This window comes from Pezoporus wallicus, unplaced genomic scaffold, assembly GCF_028554395.1.
Source record: "Pezoporus wallicus isolate ANWC-B61680 ecotype Strahan unplaced genomic scaffold, APGP_CSIRO_Pwel_v1 scaffold_6446, whole genome shotgun sequence".
Taxonomy (NCBI): Eukaryota; Metazoa; Chordata; class Aves; order Psittaciformes; family Psittacidae; genus Pezoporus; species Pezoporus wallicus.
The window spans coordinates 7,269,319-7,290,420 of record NW_026636264.1 but is presented as its reverse complement, the minus strand read 5'-3'; the positions used below and the strand labels follow the sequence as shown (position 1 = coordinate 7,290,420).

The 21,102-nt window shown below is 38.7% G+C and overlaps 1 protein-coding gene across 1 annotated transcript in view; it reads right to left on the bottom strand.

Moving 5' to 3' along the window:
• TRPC6 (transient receptor potential cation channel subfamily C member 6) overlaps window positions 1-21,102 on the bottom strand; it is an 86,220-nt gene that overhangs the window by 26,108 nt on the left and 39,010 nt on the right. The window contains exon 2 of the mRNA XM_057399768.1: window positions 5,778-6,552. Coding sequence (XP_057255751.1) covers window positions 5,778-6,552 — 775 coding nt within the window. The remainder of the gene's footprint in view (window positions 1-5,777; window positions 6,553-21,102) is intronic.

Genomic DNA, 21,102 nt, shown 5'->3' with positions numbered 1-21,102 from the left:
TTTTATGTTCCAAGTATCTTTCTAGGAATCCTTTTATTGTAGTGACACATTTTCCCCTATTCCGGTCTGTTCTTCATAGCATTCCCTCTTCTCCCACTCTTAGTCTCTATTTAGTCCCTTCTTTTTAATTACTCCCTTCATGCAGGAATGGAAGATGCACACCCTGGAAGATAAACCATTATTTTGAGTATATAGAATACCCTAATTTATTTGCTGAGGCTATACTTCATGCATGTTTCTGCTTTATTACCCACAAGACCACAATACCAGTTTATTACTTTAATATATTAAAGGACTGAATCCAAGTTTTACATTTCACTTTACTTAGATAGATGCAACCATTCACAAACAAATAGTTATAGACACTATTATATGCCTACATAAAAGTGTTAGTGATTTATTTTTTTAATACTGTAATGTAAGCAAGATAGCTCAGATCTGTTACACAAGAGAAAGGAACTTTAATGTCTCTACAAAGACAAGAGAAGTTAAATACTAAAACTAACCATTTCATGACATGCTACATATTTTCAATGTATTATTTATTTTCCCTCTCTTCAGAAGCGTAATAAGAAAGATTAACCAAAATCCGGACTTCCTGGCACTACAGAAAGACATTTTTTGAGAGTAATAGATCATCTTCTGTTTGGCAGCAGGTAAGATAAGATTCAGTGTTCAGTCATCTTAATACATAAATGTCCTCTTTAAAATGGAAGGAAAAGCAGGTATTTAAGGTTCACAGACAAAAAGAAAAACTGTTCGTAAGAGTCAAATTATGCACCCTTGTATGATTAGGTACCATGAACTGTTCCAAACTGGTATCTGACCTTTGAACCTCGAATGAAAATAGGAGTATTTTTCAATAAATTTAGGAACAAAATAATTTGGCATTCAGAAATAACTCCTAAAAATAGTGTAATATATTTGCAATATACTGGTGGGCACGTATTTTCTGGTAGGACATATTTGTACATGCACACTCACACACACTCTTCATCAGTATTTTCCATTTCAGGTGACTCCTAGGAGTCCAATGCCTTTGGGTAGTCTCAAAAGAAAAATCATATACAACTTATTTTAACGATGAATATGATTTTGGTCTGAGTGTAGTCCTGTTTACCAGAATGAACACTGAACAGGCACTTTTAGAAAAGCCAGATATCCCCACTCACACTTAGAAGAATACCCCTTCTGAATTTAAGTTTGTACATGGTATCATATATATATATTAGCAGCCAGTAAATTCATTCATAAACTTCACTAGTTTACTTTCTCATTTGCAAATGCACTAAACCTGCTTCCCCTCCTGTGAAATACTGCCACAGCCATGACAAGTGGTGGTAGCTGATCTGAAATGCCCTCACTGGTCAGATTACAGCAGATGAGCTTTGAGGAGCTGAGAGCTGCCCAGCACCACACCTCCACCACAGCCACGGCATAGCATCTCTGTCACCAGCAGAGTCAGCTGAAGGCAGTGCACGGCACCGCTCCAGTTCAAAGGTCACTGTCTTCAGACATATTCCTTATGAAGAATTTATCCTTCCAGGGAAGGTTATAGAGGACAGACGGGATGATAATATCTTAAACTGCTACAGGAGGATTTGTCAGGGTCTGAACATTAGTCAGGGAGCTCTATCTGGGCAACTTTGGTTCTAAGAAATCAAGTGTGTTAACTTGCAGAGACTACTGCACTGGCTGCCTTTTGCCCTTTGTCTCCTTGGTCCACTTCAATATGTAGTGACAGCAAAAATTATTGATACACTCTGTCACACATTCACTGAAAGTTCCCCTTCTCCCACAGTCTTCCATGTCTCTCACCATTAATGTGAGTCAAGGGAACATGGGAATTTTTTTGGCTTAACTTAGTTTTGAAAATGGCCAAAGACACACAATTAATTCCACAAGTTTTCCTTCACTGCAAATTGAAACTGAATGAATTATAAAACCAGTCCTGGGAGACTCGGAAAGAAAGTTTGCACCTGAAGTATAGCTGGAGGCTCTAAAAAGCATCAGCCTTTAATTCAGCAGTACAGCACACATGTGACAACATGCACGTGGCAACACTGGCTCAGGGCTCTTCAACAGTTTAGCCAAAAAACAGTTTTGCCAAATTTTGCCACACCAAAGATGAAGGGGCAGCACTGGCATTAATTTGCAGCAAACAGTAACATGTCTATGCTTAATTTAAAAATACATTTTCCATTCCACCCCATTAAACAATAAAAGAGTCTGCTGCCATTGTAGCTGCAGAGGACTCTGTACTAAACACAAATCTTTTATCTATTTTGAATAGCACTGGGCCACAGCTGTCGCTCTCAAAACTCTAGGTCACATCTCTGCAGGACAACATGTGTCAGATATCATCTGCATCCTTACGGACATAGTAGAGATATTAGCCCTAGGGTGGGCAAACAATTTAGATGACAAAAACTATGAGCACAATCCCCCAAAATAAAAATATTCTGCATAATATCAAACCTGTAAAGCTGCACATTTAGTCATGTCAAAAAGATAGAATCCTGAAGATCTCAGAATTACTCAGGAAGCCTGAATTATCTGTTTGCTTGGCACAGTACTCTTACACTCCACTTGACACATCTCTCCAGTTAGTTTTCCTGCAGAAGTCATCTTCTACTTTTTTGTTCTTACTCCCAATAAAAAATGATCTTCCACCATACTTGCAAAAACTGTATCTGAAACCAAATGCAACAGGTGTGTAACGCTAAATGACACCATTACAGAGGGTTGAAGCAAAGAGAGGAGTTTATTCCAGAGAATAGTGGTTTCTACTGATTATGGCATCTCCTATTTTGCATGAATCACAGTTTCATGGTCAATGTTATCTCTAACATTAAGTGATGGTGTAATACAGGAGAGAGGAGTAATTTATAAGATAGTCAGAAAACAACCAGCATCACAGTTGAACATTAACCCTTTCCATTCTCTCTGAGGAAAACCTGGGATTTATGTGTTCCACTGGCTGCAGGCACCCACTAGGAAGCTCCCCTGCAGATAAATACCCCATCAACACTATATAATAGGTGACTTAAATGGTGTATTACCACAAAGTTCAATTTTCATTTAAGTAAGGTTTGAAATACTTTAAATGGCTGAGGCCAACCCTAGGTGGAGCTAAAGTTTGCATGTCCAGCTAATCTATGCCCTAAAATTGCCTTGATTACCCTAACACGTGTAACACATTTTTATGAAAACCACAGTTTCATGCAGGGACCACACTATCCAGATAACTGCAGGAAACTCATGAAATAAAGCAAGAGTAATAATTTTCAGATAAGTTGCTGCAAGCAGGGATCTGAGCCTGCAGCAGCACAGACAAGCCCAGACTCACTCAGTAAACACAATAGTACCCATATTCTGCAACTTGCTTGCAAAGGCTTTGTACTGTCTACACTGAACTTAAGACAGGTATTTCCCAGTCAAGCCCCCAGCCTGTCTAGATATTGTCAAAGTTATCACTTATCAATAGTGTAAATGTCAACTCTCATCAATGCATGTATAAACATACTCCATGGTCCTTAATATTTATCCAGAACCACCACATGATTTTAGTACCTACAAAAACATTCCCAAAAGACCTTATGTTGCCAGTCAGCTGCTCCTGGTGAAACCTCAAATTAAGGGAGAGTTGAATTTTCATGTTGCCTTGTGCTCCTGCTCCTGATTGTTCCTATTTACCTTCACTCCATTTATTTCTACATGCTGAGCATGTACATCCCCAGCAGAGCTTGGCTGATTAACTTCCAGCAATATGGAGCTGCTCTGTCTCTTGTCTAAGCCTCCTGTTTCTGTTGAAGGACAGTACCTCAAAATCTCTGTTGTAACTCATTATACAACACTAAGAAGTACAGCTCTAATTTGAAAGAAGGCAACTGAGACAAGAGAGGAACCAAAAACCCAAAAGTCACTCGGGAAGGGCCTCCTCATGACTCTGAAAGGCAGGCTACCTAAGTTTGCTCTCTGAATGAGCCCACCTCTTCTCACCTGTGTGCTCTCTTCCTGCACTGGTGGGACCAGGGACAAATAACTGCACTCCCAGCTCATTGCAACAATTGTATGCTGCAGCATACATTTGAAGGACAATTCCTGCTGACTGTTCCAGATGATGATTTTAGCTTGTTGATTTTCTTCAACTGTGGTTAACGGAGCTACAGAGTCCCTACAAATCAGACATGCTATTTATCTCACCATAGCTGTGAACTTAAAAGGCTGCATTTATGGTATATGAAAAATGTTTTTCTCATTTGTTCTAAATTTACTTTTCTTTAAGTTAATCAAGTCCTTTTGTTCACATCTTCAGCAGCTGCTAAAGAGAAAAGACAAGAATATGTGGTTTAAATAGTCTTCTCTGAACTGTACATGCAAGCAGTTGATGAAATCTCAGTCCACTTAAGTCCTACGGATTTCTGCTGGGAACTTCATGGGTAGACATTAATCTGCTGCACTAATTAAATGCTCTTCCCAGCATTTCATCTTACTGACAAAAATTGTCCTCTGCTCCTATCCTGCCTGTTCAGATGCTGGCTTTAAGATCCCCTTGCACATTCCACCTCCTTCTTTTCCCTCTCCAAGAAATATTTCAGCTTTGTATAACAGATTGGTGCCACAACAACGGTACACCTATGAGCATGAGACAGGAATAATTAATCCTGAATTGCAGCATCTCAGTTTAGGTTTGTCTGTCTGAGTGGTTCATGGCTTTGTGAACTGTACCACTGCTATGAATAGTAACATTAAATATTGATCAGAACGACTTCAAACTCTTCCTAACTCAATTTGGAAATTATTCCGTCACTGCTTTGGAGGGGGTCTGATCTCCTCCTGGTGAAGTCAACATATCTTGCTCTGTCACAGGAGTACCATATACTAGCATCAGCTTTTCAACAGTCTCCCATAAGGAAAACCCAGTCCAATGGATTTTAGCTAACTTAAGTTAGTTTAAGCACTGCCAATGTTTGCACAAGGCCTGGCATTGCATTTTATGAGAGCAAAAAGCTTACATTCTTACTGTCTTAACAGAAATAAACTGTGGTTAACAGTTTTGTAGGCTGTGCACCATTTTATCTACATAATAATAAAGCAGCCCCAAAACATTCATCCCAAAGAACACTCACGCTTCAAGGATCTAAGGGGCCTTGAATCTCTGGGTCTCAACTATTAATTTATTTGTGTTATCCTGAAGAAGTCTTTAAGTTCATCAAGTTCACAAAAAAAAAAACTAAGTACAAATAAGTAAAAGAAGGAAGATGGAGTAGAAATAACAGAGAAAATCAGCATATTAAAGAAGGAATAGAAGGACACTATTTACAGTCATTTTTGTGACTAAATGAAAAACATTGCAAAGAGAAAACTTTCACTCTATGAGAAAATAATGAGAAAGCATAATAGTTGAACAGAACTGTGCAATCTGTCTTGCACCAGTGACCAATCTGTACCACTTCAGTCTCCTCTTTCCCCTGTCCTAAGCCACCTTCACCCATGGGTTTGAAGGGCTTCCTTTACTATTCTGCCCGATGGGAAGTGGAAAGTGAGTTCAGTCGTACATTCTACATAAGCAGCACAAATTATAATAAGCACAGAGGAATAAGACATTCCCAAAGGTTGAAATTTTACATTCATTGAACAATTATATATTTTACAATGTTATTCTCTGATTTATGAAGATGATGCTGATCTCCTTCTGCTCAAGGAATGGGAGAAAGAGCTTTGATTGAATTTTCCAATTCTGTTTCTGTCAGAATCAGTATCCCTCTACATACCTTAAACTCTTTCTCAATGTTGGCAAGCACGGCCAGCTCATTGCTGAGCTCTAAGGCAGTCATTACAGGGTCTTCACTGGACAAAGACAGATAAGCAGGGCTGGCCAGACCTTTATAGGCATTGATTCTGGATCTTGAATGGCTGAAAGAGTCATGTTTTTGTTTCTGATTGCATTCACTGCACTTGCAGAAATAGTCATGTGGCCTATCGATCCGAGCTCCTTTTCTCAGCAGAGTGTGGACAATCTCATACTCATGGCAATGAGCGGCCAGAATGATCGGTGTAACATCATGGGAAAACCGTGTCCCATCTTCATCATATGCATAAAAGTCATCATGCTGGAGCTCTGACTGGCTAGGACTCAATGTAAGCCTCTTGCCTTCAGCAAATGCGGGATGGTTTAGGATGGCTTCCACTATCCGGACATAACCTTTGCTAATAGCCAAAAGCAAGGCATCCCCAACGCGAGACAGGTTCTCCTTCTTCAGAAGAAGCTCTGTGATCTCCAGGTGCTCATTGGCAACTGCCAGCTGCAAGGCGTTCTGCCCCATGTAGTCCACACAATTCACATTGAGCGAGGGACATTCTTCCAGCATTTTGCGAATCACTGGGATATTCCCATATTCTGCTGCATCCAAAAAGCGCTCTTCCTCCAGAGAAAGACTTGTTGAGTGGTCATTAAACATATAGGCTGGCCCTCGACTGGCCTGCCTCCTCCCCTTCTCCCGGAGAATGGTCTGTCTTCGTAGCGCTAGTCTGTTCTCGTTGCCTCGCCTGCGTAGAAATAGAGAAATTATTAGTTTTGTTTTATGCAAGGGCATATCCATTTAAAATAATAATTAAGACAAATATTTTAATCATTTATCTGCTCTAAATTTCTAATGCTGACAAGAGACCAGAAACCCTGACTTTGATGCATTTTGTAACCACTGTCACTGCACAGCCCTGGAATGAGCAGCCAGCCACATTTTATTTCAGAAAGAAGAAAAAGCCTTAGTCAACCGTCATTTAATATTACACTTAAATCTCCCTCTTTTGTCCTCCACAGCTTTTGCACAATTTTTACTGCTTATTCTACATAGGTAGACTAACATTTTTAAAAGTAAGGTTCTTAGGTTTACACAGAAGCCCCTCTCTGCTTTTCCAGCACTCCCCTATTTAAAACTGTCATCACCATCTGGTATCCCACACATCCCTCTGATACGTATGGTCACTTCACAGAAAAATGGCTTCCTATTTTAATCTAGAAAAGCAGTAAGAAAAACATTACAGTGTTTTTAAGTTTTCTCTGGATGAATACTACTTCCTGACATCTTTGGTAGATCTGGCAGATATTTTGCAAGACTTCACTGGAACAAGAAGTGGGTATTAAAAAAAAAAAAAAAAATCAATTCTCAAGTTCATTGTTTAAATACATAGTTTAACTACAAAAATAACCCGGAGAATACTGATGATGTGCAATGACTGCCTCAGTCCTGAGACAGCCAGTATCGACAGCACAATGCAGTGAGAACAGCCCACACCTGCTCAGCTGGCAGGAGGAGTCCCAGTGACCCAGCAGGAGCCCACTGGCCCTCAGGAGGCTCTTGTGAAAGCGACCATCTCCTCAGAATGCCATTCATGCAAAGCTCTTTGCTTGGTCTGGGCTGGCGCTAAGTCACAGCTCAGAGTGAAGAGAAGTCACAGTGCGACAGGAGTCAGCGGTGGTGGGATGAGGTATTGCACAGGGCACACAACTACGGAAGCTCTCTAAACGACCTTTTGCCTCAAGAAGGCAGCCTGACTTCACTTGCTCTTAGCATCCTTACCCCCATCACTAATTCAGCACCTAACTTACATTTTCGATATGGTTTCTCCTCTTAGCCCTGATGACGATTTTATGACATCTATGATTGAATTCTCAGTCATAAACTGAATCTGTACAGGATAAAAGCATGTTGAATACATTATATGGCAGCTGCTAGTCCTTATCTCCATCATCCTTTTCATTTTTACGTTTCACAGCCTTGATAGCCTATTTATTCCTCGACTCAGCTGCTTGCCAACAAATCCTGCCAATTCTTGCTTCAAGATAGCTCTGAAATGTTGTCCATTACTCTATTTAAACCCTCAGCCATTCCTCATCTCTTATACTAATTATTAAGAAATTATTTATTAAAACATGAAGTGAATCGTATTGAAGCTGTTTGCTGAGCAATGCTACATTCTCTTTAACAAGAAGAAAACTTAATTCATGACTTTCTTACTTCAGTCAACTAAGATCCCAATCCTCAACAGAAATTCAACTGCAATTTTATCTCCTAGAATTATTCTAATAAAATACATAATATTCACTACTTCATCTTTTTTCTTATTTTGAATGGTAGCTTAATGATTCTTTACGTACATACGCTCAAATACACTTCAGTATTTTTAGTATTTCCCACAAAATAATAACCACAAGCAATAGTTTATTCATTTACTTACTAATGAATATGAATTTGAGTATTTAAATGACAGTAAAAAACTCCAGTCCTTTGTGACTCAAAATTTCTTCACAAAGAGTAGCAGTACAAGATATTTCTGCAAGATTGTTTCTATTTAAGTATAAACTTCCTTTCTGCCTTCTCAGTTTCAGAGACATAGTCTTCTGCAGCATTGGAAATGCTTCAAGTTGTTAACGTCTTCAGCCTAAAGGGAAAAGTTTTGTTGCAGGATAATCACAGGTATGGAATGTGGAATATGTCAAAATTGACAACTGTCACATAGTTCAATGTGCAGACAGTACTAACACCGTGCTACAATGGCAACTTCACAGCATTAGTTTAGACTATGTCTATCATTTCACAATATGGAATAAAGTTAGATCCCACTCTCTTTTACCCCTCAAGATCTTCACAAAGGCTGTCTCAGCTGCTGTGGGTTCAATACAGAGGGTGCAGATATATGCTAATGTCTCACAGGTGAATAAGTATATGGCTGGTTGAAATTTTTCAATGCATTATTTCCAGATATTTATATTTGATGAAAAGACATCCTTTGGAGACATCTCACAGAAAACATGAAAACTGAAAGAATGAAAATGACACTTTGGTGACAACATTGGTATCAAAACCTAAAATTCACTAAATTGAGGCCAGTCTTTTGATACATCTATGAATATTTTACTGGAAATGAACGCATGAAATTGGAACAGAAACGAAATGGTAAAAAGAAGATAGGGCAGCAGAGAATCCAGCTGCCACTCACCAGTTGGGAAAGTTGTTATAATTTAAAGGACAGTAACGTGCTTCTGAAAGATTTTTTCAAACATGGAATATCAGATTGCATTGGTAAGGTGAATATCAACTGGGAGATAGGGAAGAGAAGGAAGCTAAAGACAGAAAGTGCAGGGCAGGGAAGGAGGGGGAATGAGAAAGAAAAAACTGTAAAGGGAGCTTTTAAAACCTGATGGGTTTTAAGATTCATGCACTGAATAACTCTTAAGAGATGATGTCCTGGTTTTGGCTGGGATAGAGTTAATTTTTTTCCTAGTAGCTGATGCAGTGCTGTGTTTTGGCTTTAGTCTGAGATCAGTGTTTTAGTTGTTGCGCAGTATCATTTACCCTGACCAAGGAATTTCAGTCTCTCATGCTCTGCCACTGAGGAGGGGCACAAGAAGCCAGGAGGAAGCAGAGACAGGACACCTGACCCAAACTAGCCAAAGGGGTATTCCATACCACAACATGTCATGCCCAGTATATAAACTGGGGGGAGTTATCTGCAAGGGACCAACCGCAGCTTGGGTCAGGCTGTGTATTGGTCAGCAGGTGGTGAGCAATTTTATCATGCATCACTATGTGATGACCATTTCCAGCAAAAGTCACTGCAGTATCTCTCACCTTAGAAATCTCCAGAGCATCCATGTTCCCTCTACCTTATTTCACCCCAATTCATTCTGAAGATCCAAACCATCATGTTTTAAGAAATTTTTTTTTGCTTTTCTTCAACTGGTATCATGGATCTTCATCCCTCAATCCTTATTCTATCATTTTCTCTCCCATTACTTCTGTATGCGTTGCGATTGTGTATGTGAAAGCTACTCCTGCAAATATCTGCGATCCAAAAAGCCATGCTGCATCCCTTATATAGCATGGGGAGCGCTCACAAAGACTAACATTGTTTTAATGAGGTTAATCTCTCCAACTTTTACAGTCAGTAAAAGCAAACAGGCACCTTGACACCAGGATTCAGAGCAGGAACTCCATCTCCTTGTAGATTATGTACCGCATATAAGACGGTTAGCATCATTAACCTAACATTAGCTAAGTTATGTTTATATTAGCCTAAGATAAATAGCCTAAATTCCCCACATCTGCTCTATTCATAATAACACATCTCTACTGCTTGTCCTACTGGTTCTCACTTTCGGCAGAAACATTGAGACAATACGAGTGCATGCAGAGAGTTAGGAAAGCTTAAAGTTCAGCTGGAGTTAAAGTAGCAAAGGATGTGAAGACCAGCAAAAGGTGTCTTCTGAAAGTAAGTATGTAAAAGTAAGACTAAGGAAATTCACATGGACCCACTGTTCAACAGACTGGTGGACTCAGAGGCCAAGGACACAGATGAGACTGAGGTACTCAATGCTTTCTTTGCCTCAGATTTCACCAGTGAGGTGCCCAGGCCTCAAAGGTCCCCAGCAGAGTGAAGCACTACCAACACTGAAGCAAGACTGACCTGCACTACAATTAAGCCAGACAGACACACAGTCCTGAAACTGTGCATCCAATGGTACAAAGGGAGCTGGTATATATCATTGCAAAGCTGCTTTCTTATCACCTTTTAAAGTGCATAGTGACTGGGGGAATTGGAAGCAGGTTTTCCAACTTTCTTAGCTCCCCATTGGCTTCTCAGTTTTGGATAAACTAATCGTTGAAACACAGTAGCACAATTATCTGAACTGCAGAAACCATCCTATTGAGCAGCATGCTGGCAAATTTCACACCTAGCTTCAACTGCTTCTTTCTTCCTGATCTGTGCATCAGTCATTTAAAGCTAAACATCATTTAAATAATTTATACTGAAATCATTTGAACAGATAATAAATTCAGTTCATAAAAAATATCATCATTTTTAAAAAACCTTAAAAAAAAAAAAGATGCATTCAATGTAGATTTAGATCTTATTTAAACTGGCAATAACAGCATCGATTTAAAATACGTATCTTTACGCACCCTGCAAAACTAATCCAGTATAAAATTATTCTGCTAGTATTTGATCCTCATACAAGGAAATAAGCCCTTCAACAGGATCATGGTCATTATTTTTTCCTGAGATGTTAACAACCAGTTAACCAGCCAAAACCTGCAGTTCATTAAACACTTTCTTTTTCATTTTTCAAATAACAGAAACCAATTATATTCCTATTGCAGGAATACATTCAGTACGATTTATCACAACAAAGAGTAATCATTGCTAGTGAAGAATACTTAGAATTGGCTTTTTGGTCCAGTAGCATTTCCTCTTTTCTTGCCTGTATTTAGAAGAAGGACATTGCTTAAATGAGAGATTAAGTACATACATTCCCTAGACAGTAGCTCATCTTCTGGAATAGAATTTATTACAGAATGAAACAGAAGATTCCTGCATTATTTGTTGGACTGTAGCACGTCTGATGCAGTGCTCTGGAATTGCAGTGTAATCCATTTTCCCTTCATCAATATATTTTATATGCATGAAATAAATTTCCTGTTTTGCCCATCTGCAATTACAGTAAAAGTTATGAGTCTGTAATTAAAGTGGCTCTTGCAGCACAAGACTATAAATACGTTTAGCTGTAACAGAGAATGCAAATCGTTCTGCTTTATTATTTCTGCTTAATTAGGTCTACACAATAAATTTTAATCCAGGAGTTTGTTAAGAAGAGTATTTGACAGCCTCCAAGAGCAAGGAAAGGAATTTGATGATCTACAAAGGTATGTTCAGTCCGGTTTTGTCCTAATGTTCTTAACATTTATTCCACCATCATCAAGGTGTTTTCAGTCCATCTTTTAATCAAAAAAAATATGCATTTTACTGTCTCTTGCCACAGATTCTGGCCACATAAATCTTAAAGCCACTTGAAACCTCAGTCTTCCCAGTCTACAGAATAACTGTTGATTACAAGAGATTATTAATGCACTTGGGGGAAACACGGTCTAAATGTCCATACTTATTAGTAGTTATTACTCAATAGCCAACATGGCCAAGCTTGGAATAGTGTCATCATTTTGGATACCATATTACAGGACAGAGTTCTAAAAACAAGAAATTAAAAGACAGGGAGCACCAGGGGTCACACAGTCTCTACTGTATTTTCTGCTTCATAGTAAGGTTGATTTTGTGAACTATATAGGGTGTCGTTACTGCACTCATCTCACTTCCCCTACAGGAACAGTAGGAGTCTAGTATAAATTAGTCATCTTGATCTACTCTGTAGATAAGGAGAGACAAATCTCCCATCTACCTTTAATATTTATTCTAGAATAGCATAAATTTTCATGCAGAGCATCTACATTTTTCCATTGTTTGAAAAAGAATCCCAGCTGATTTGGTGAGTTTAAAGCGTCCTTTAATGTATATAGTTTAGTAGGAACATAGACCACAGAAGGATAAGAAGTCAAGTCCCTTACAAGAACAGATACCACCTCAAACAATTCCCATTAAAATATCAGACTGCCTCCAAGAAAATTGTTGTCTTGATGGAATTCTATTTTCTTTCATAATCCCACTGAAAGAGTAATCCAGAATTTGATTTTTCTAGAAACTTTCATCAAATTTTCAGCCTAAATTTAATAACACACAATTTTTATCTGTTTGTTTTTGTTTAGGAACCAGAATTGTATTTCAAATTAAGTAGCACCTTCTCCTGACAACGGTTACCTGCAACACACATAGCAATCATTTCCTCTCTCAGCCTTCATTTTGCTGAGCTAAATAAAGCTCCTCTCATTTCCTGCTATGTCCATGCAGTTATATCTGCCACAGAACAAAAAAATGCTCAAGTACACTTTCCTAAATTATACAGTAATCCCATTTTACTGTTTGCAGTAAAATGATTAGTAACCATTCTGTGTTAAAACGTACACATTTGGCTACCTCTGTGGTGCATTTACATCCAAGAAATCACTTAGGTATTATGGATTCCTCTGTGAGACAGAGATAGTATCTACCGCTTGTTGAAACTCGAGCAACTAGCTGAAAAAATGCTGAAACCATTAGTAATCACCTCTGAATCATCTCTGTGGTTCTCACATGCTGTTGGTTAACTTCAATAATGATCAGTTAGCTAGATCAGATAAGCAGTAACACCAAATAAGACCATCAACACCAAACACCGAAGAATAAATTCTCTTGAAACAATCTAACAGTCTTCTGGGACAGAATAAGAAGCTGTGTGAACCAAGCAGGACCCATGTATACGTTAGAGGTCTTCAGCGAGGCTTTTGCTGCTATCACATATTATACTCTAAAAAGCAAACTGCAGAAAGAGACTGAAATCATGAAGAGGTAGCACAGCTGGTAGGAAAATGAGTTATCAATCTAAGGTTATAAAACCTATTCGCTCAGAAAATCTTACTTAGATCTGGTAATATTTAACATATTCATTAAATGATGGAATCTAGGCTCTGTGGTTTACATCTGCATAGGAACTTGGTCTGAGAGGAACTAAAAAACAGGTGGAAAGCTAGGCTGGCATTTTGACTGGACTTGACAAGAAGTGATGTGAAATGAATGTTATGCAATTTGAAAACAAGTAAAGGGGCTTGCACCTAAGTAAGAATAAGTAAACACACATTAAAAGCTGGAAATGGCCTAGATTGGTTTGGAGGGGTAGGTGTGAAATAATACTGGTGTTATGCAGCCTTGTGGCAACACAGGCCCCACACTTCAAGAACAATACAGAACTACTGCAATTAGTCCAGAGAATGACTACAGAGCTGATTAAAGGTCTAGAAGACATGAAATAAAGTACAAGTAGGTTTTGTTTCATATATACAAGTCTGAAGGAAGATCAACAGTGGTGTAGTACAGCAATGGTGTAAAAAGAAGGGAATAATCTGTCTGTATTTGGGTCTAGTATTAGTAGGCATCCTGTAGCTCTGAAGTTCCTAAAACCTGATGGTAAGAAAGAATTTCAGAGAAAAGAGGATTATTTGGACATTCTATTCTTGTACTCTTCTTTATCATATACCTATACAAAAATATAACAATATATGTAGTTTACAACATAATTTGAAAGACATTTTATGAAAATATATATTATTATATTTAAAATAAATAGTAACATATATAAAAAAAACAATATATATTTAGTCCAATCAGAGATTAGACAGACACATGGTCTGAACCTCTATGCCATGCTAAGGAACAGAAAGTGATAGGCTGTAGAAAAAAATTACCTTAAACTTCTAAATCTGATGACAGTGAACATCTGGAAACAAACATCTGAAAACAACTTGGGTTTGCCATCACCAGAGATCTTGAAGAACAGCTGAGATAAACAAGTGGTAGGAATGGTTTGGGGACAGCTGGCTTTGCCTGGTGGAGAGGAACTGGCTAAGATGTCCACATCTCCTAGTCCTATTACCTATATATTTGATGCTGCAAATTATTAACAGGGACATATCTGTCTCATGAGAGAAGATAAACCCCTCAGATCATGTTATTCAGTATTCATGCTTCTCCTGCAGTTCTCCATTACCAGTCACTAAAGCTGATGATAGTCCCATGTCCTTTTACTACTACAAAGCACACGCAGCAGTCACAAGATATGCCTCACTCAGCAAACTAGTAACAACCTACAGACCATGACTACTCCCTGCCTCGAATCTGATGGTTTAAGCTAGAGCCTGTACAAACTGAAAGCATGAAGGGTGTGGAGGGTTGATAATGACCCATTTCACAGGCCTGGACACTGAATCAAGGTGCTGGTCACTACTACCTTCATGTGTGAAGTTAGCACAGCTGATGGGGTGCTTGCAGGCCCACCACCCATACAGCATCAGAGAGATGTTTGTCTTTTACAGATAGCAATATGGTTTCTTTTGCTGGGGTTTTATAACTGAGGTGATTTTTGACCATTCCTTGGTCCACTTAATGACAGTAGCAAAGGCCTCTTAATAACATCCACTTTGGTATGGGATCTATGGTTCCGCCATAAACCTTAGAAGCTGATGCTAAAATTAAAAGAGGGCTAGAGCTGAAGCTTGAAGCTCTGTAACAAGCCACAACCAGCTGTACATGTTACATTTCCAAATAATCAATGACACTTCATTAGAAGTGAGAAAAGCCCATAATGAACATCCCTGAAGTATTTCATTTTGCAGCACTTGAAAGGTACAAATAAAGAGTAATTCTACTCAAGTGGGTTTTTTTATCAGAACATGCACATCTAACACCAAGTATGAAATAAGTCATCTTTAAGACTGTTAACTGATATTATGGTTGAAACTGATGTGTCTTCTGGGACTGCCCTGGAGGCACTTCTGAGACCTGGACTGTCATAGCTTTTTATTTACATACTGTTGAGAAGTATTTCCTCCAAGATCATTGACTATATTGTGCAAATGCTTTCATACAGAAGCAGTTAAAACCAATTTCATTTTAGAGAGTATTTCCTTGCCCACAGCCTGGTGAAAAGTTCATGTCTGTTGATGTGAACCTGGAAGGGTAACGACCTGACAAACATTTTCTTCAGGAAATAGTAAAAGATTTTTCTCTCTCCCACTGAAAGGAGTTCAGTGGCTATCTAATGGTTGATGGAGAGAAAGCACACAACACAGGGCAAACAGCCATTTTCAGCTGAAGTAAATCATTCTGCATAGGTACCAGAGGTACCTATATATTTTGGAGTTGGGGATTAAACAATTTGTGTAGGTCTATCTGAGCTTGCACACTTTGCAGATGTGAATGTCATGTGCCTTGTTCACTCCTCCCTTACCAGACAGTACCTAACTTTGTCATTGCAGTTGATGAGGGCTGTTTTCTGAGGTTCCTTCTGTTGGAAAGTTATTTCCCCTTTCAGAAAATGAGTCTTCTGGTCAAGTGCTGGCTGTCCAGTTCAAGCAATGTCTTTTCCAGAGCTATTAATGCCATACAGTACAAATGCTAAGCAAGCAGCCTGCTGTTACTGGCTCCTGTTACTCACCTCATTATGAGGTGACTAAATGACTATCAGTTGTTGCTGCTATCATGAAGACTACTACAGATAACAATTGCTAGGTAAGTGGCTGCCTAAACAAGCTTCTCCTTTCCATTAGTTATGACTGGGGTTTCTGTGTTACTAAGCTACTGCAGTTAGCAATCTTAAAACTCAAGGTCTGACTTTATCCATGATGGCAATTTAGAATCCATTTGTTTACCTATATAGGAGTGCAACAAAAAGGTCTATCTAGTTCATATTAGATCCACCACTGAAATTTCCATAACTCTCTTAATGTCACTTCTTTCTATTACTGTTCTTTCATTATTACTCTCATAAAACTATTCTCAATGAGTTGTAGACTGAATCACTAAAGCTAACAGGTTATGGTTTTTAAAATGAAACTAAAACTGTCCAGTTAGAAGGATCACAATCAATATAACGGCTGCAACACAAACGCAGCTGTCTGTCTGTAACAAACATGCTACTATAAACAGAACATTACTACATTAGTAATGAAGTAGCAGACATCAACAAGATAACACTTGTTATTTTCTCAGAATTCCTTAGGAACAAAGTGATGAGAAGTTCAAATAAAAGCAAACCCCACTTCTCATATAGATCTCTGGAATGTTATGCTACCATGTAGTATGTACTTTAGTGCTGTGTCCCACTGGTTATAAATAAAAACACTTAAAATAGAGCCTGGATACTTGTACCAGTGCTAAAACTGGATATAAACAAAGCAAACTTCTATTATATACAAGCAACTTGAACTTGGTACTCCCCTGCTGAAAACTCTTCTTAAGGAGAAACTGTCTTTCAAAGTGTAAATTACAGACAAGGTTCAGTGTTCCATCTCTCCAAATCAAATCCGGTGGCACAAAATGTTGATCCCGTAGAGATGGAGGGACAAATACATTTTTTTTCCTAGCCTCAAAAGGATTAAAATTGGTTTCTATCCAACTAAACAGGTTAATTCCTATACTTTTGGAATTTATCTGGTGCAGCAGTTTTGCTAACTGCTTAGTAAATTAGGTCAGGATGTTGTTTCATGTGCATTCTTACAGTAGCAATCCCAACCTTCTGCTCACTGCTACTCTCACACCATGCTGTTTGTTATCCTGACATAAGTATAGGGGCATCTCCAGGCTGACCCCAATCAAGGAGCTTATCTAAATGAAAAATAGCATTTCAGAAGAAAAAGGAAAAAAAGAAAACCCAAACTTATTCTAACCCCAGCTCTCTCACTGCCCGTCACACAGATGCAAACACTTGTGCTAGCCCATGGTAGGAGGTGGTGTGAGAACATGAATCGGTGGCAGGGAGTGAGGAGAGAGGGAGACTTGATTCTTGTGGTGGCAATGATAGTTACAGTCACCCAGAATGGAGTGCATGGAAATCTAACATTACTTAACAAGCTTCTACAGTAATACCAGTCTGCCACAAAGACTACTTGCCGCCTACCAAGTTATTTAGTATGACTCTTGTTTGTTTCTGCTCTCCCTCAGTCCATTGCACAACCCCCTTTTGCTTCATCTCATATTTATACTGTGAGCTCTGTTAGTCAGAACAACAGGCTACAATGTAAAAAATAGTGTTATTTTTTCAATCAACATTTTGTATTCAGTCATCAAGTGATGATAGATGATGATGATCAAGAGGACAGATTGATGACCTAGAAGACAGGCAAAAAGCAGGACAGACAACGTAATTTCATGTGGATTTTCTCTATCACACTGTGTGTTGTGGTTGCCCATGTCACAACCTCATCAACAGAACCCATCAGTATTATTCATATTTAAATCTAATAGTAGACCTTCAGCTGGTCTGTATTAAACCCTGAAAGCAACTCTATCTTCAGTTTTAGTCAACACTAAACAAGCAATAAGTTGAAACCTATGGGTCCAGAAAAGCCAGGTTATTTTCTCAGCATTTAATGCTTTACTGTCTGCTCACTATCTACAGTTCACAAATGGGATTCCTGCAGTTGGTCCCCTTATCTGCTTCCTGCCTCCAGGACTGCTCAGGCACAGCTCTCTTGCTCAAATCTCCGGATCACCTTAAGGCAGCTACTGAACTTCTGCAACTGAGAATCCAAGAGAACAGTCAGGAGCCTAGAAAGAGTAAAGCTGCACTTACACACATACGTACACACGCACACCTTCCCTCTAGACAGCATATGTTGATGAACTGACAGAACAACATATTTAAAACTATCTGGTAACACATTGTTGTGCTTCCACAATGTGTATTTTTCTTCTGTCATGTCTTCTTTGATTTTGACCACACATAGGCATGGTTTTAAATAGCACTTGGAGGAAGAGCTGATGACTTATACTGCCTGTTCTCCGTTGTTTTTTTTTTTCAAGAACAAGCAGAGCTTGTAACAATTCCCTACAAAGAAAATTGAAGAAAATAGAGTAGTAAGTTAATTTACAGCAGGTACCTGTTTGGGGAAAAAAAAAAACAAAAAGAGATGCTCCCTTATACTATGCAGTTAGTATGTGGAATATGGCACGCAATGCTAGAAGTGCTGAATATTAACAATAGATTCAAGGGGTACCTGGGCAAATTCAGCAAACAGAAATCCCCTGCTGGTAGTAAATACCAAGTTTCTGAAGTCTGCTTTCCTAGAAAAGTACGGCTTCTTCTCTTCACTAGCCTCATAGTTTTTTTTAGACACTGTTTTTGGCCCCTGTTGGAGACAGGATACCCTGAGGTCTGTAATTCAGCCCTTTTATATATTTTTTTAATATATAAAACCACGTACATACCTAACATGAGATGAACAGACCACAACCCCCATTCCCTGCTGCCTCTGCCACAGAGGGAAGCGTGTTTTAAGATTTAGTTTTATTTTCTCATTATTCTATTGAAATTTGATTGATAATAAACTGATTTCCCCATGTCAAGCTTGTTCTGCTCATGATGGCAATTGATGAGTGATCTCTTCCTGTCCTTATCTCGACCCACAGGCCTTTTGTTACATTTTCTCTCCCCTGTTCAGCTGAGGAGGGCAGTAACAGGGTGGCTTTGGTCAGCACCTGTGTCCAGACAGGGTCAACCCACCATGAGCACATCATAGTGGCATGTTCTCTAGGGTTTTGAGGCTGTTCAGCCTACTATGAGAGGTGAACAGCTTTCTTTTAGGTGCCTTATAAACAAGAAAAGCACAGGAACCTCTTCAAAGGACTGTTTCTTTTCTCATTCTCTGACCAGGATTTAGAATAGGTTTGGATTTAAGCCAATAATTTTAATACTTGGAAGTATCACATAGCTGCGTGCACGCTGTAACAAGGTAGCTTAATAAAAATTCTTTTCTGTATGAGCATTTATTACATAAACTTGAGTAAGGATAAAGATTATTAAATTAGGCAACAGGAAAGTATGTCTCCATACTAGAGATAAGATTACATTTGCATTGCTCCTCTGAGTAAAGCCACAATATATCAGACATGGAATCTGATTTAGTACAGTGGTAATTTACAGTTAATGGATTCATGTTTATAAAATCACTTCACACCCAAGAGAAAAATATACTAAAGAGATTAGTGCAAACAAGTGTAAGGATTAGAAACTAGCCTGAGTTACATATTTTCTTTAGAATGTGAAGAAGTCAAGTGTTCAGACAGCTGATCTTGATTTAGGTTCCCTTCTAATAAATATCAACGTCTGATATTAAAAAAACAGCTTTAAAAGACAGTAACATCTGAGTACAATGTTTCAGAAAGACAGGGAGATCAACCATTGCAATGTAGCAGTCCATTCTTCATCAGCAAATTCCAGAGCTGAAATGTCAAAGTTCAATGGCATGAGCTCTTGATGATGCAGCAACAGCCCATAAACTCTGCAGCAACTCTGATTTACTGTACCATCATCTATCATCCTCTACACCCAACATTTCTTGCCTCTGCAAAACCTTATACAACTATGGCACACACCAGAAGACGTAAGCCTCATGATTCTGGTGATGAACTTCTACCTACAAGAGTAGTCAACTGTAAAAAGCTGAGAATTTTCCCCCGTGCTCTCCAACCCTACTTTGAAGTTCAAGTCCTTTAAAGTATCTGACAGCTCACAACCTTTTTCTAAAAGTAGTTACCCTCTTCTGAATAGTACACACAATAATGTACAAAACATACTTTGCATAGCATAGCTTGACCTTTAGAAGAAAAAAGCCACAAGATGCAACTACAAGGGATTTTCAGTGAGGTACATTTAATCCCATTTAATAGCACTTTACTACATGTAAGGCTTAACGCTGCTGGGAGCAGGCAACCTTGAAATAAAGGCAGAAACCCTCAGATATATAATTTGGAATAACTGGGCAGTTCATACCTGTGGAGCTGCAATTTCAGGCTGTTTGTGGCCAGGGAAGTGACACCATCAGTAGTCACCACAGCTGAACACTGTAGGTAGGTGCAGCAGGTAAAAGACTGCCTAAATCTGCGAAATCATGGTAAACCTAACTTGGCAGCCTTTAGTAACAGAATATCATGGAGTATTCTGTTTTGCTTGCTGGAATAGGTCAATCTGTGGGATACTGCATTGAGAGACAAGAAAAAGTCCTGGTTGAATATTGTTGACCAAAAAGTAAAAAGGAAAGGAGAAAGAAAACTCAAGCAGTGCTGGACAAGGATATATTTATGTTATGCCTCAGATATGAAGAGATGTCCTATTATGGTCCTGAGGCATTAGCCTTCCGATAACAGTGGATTGCATGTTTAAAGATTAATTTCACTTCAGCTTGTAAAGCTGTCACATTCGGGAAGATATTTTAAAAGCAGAGACACTCTTGCTAGTATTGCTCCTCTTCAGGTTATTTTAATTGTATCTTACTCCCTTTACCACAGCCCTTGTTCATTCTGCTAGCTTTTATTTTCTTAAACTGAACCCTGCTTACTCTCATGTGTGATAATTAACCTCAGTTGTGAAATGCTTCTCCCCAAGCATTTTCTTAACTTCTTCATTTATTTTTAAACCAACACTCATTAGAGACAATACTGTCACCTTCTTTATCCACATTCGAAACCTGCCAGCAGACAGTAATAAATTGCCTAGAAAGAATAACACACAGTAAAACTAAAATACTATAGCAAAAATTGAAAAACACAGCACCCTTCTTTGCAGACCTGTGGGCTTTAGGTGATTTTAGGTGTAAAATGAAAGCTTTCAGGGCA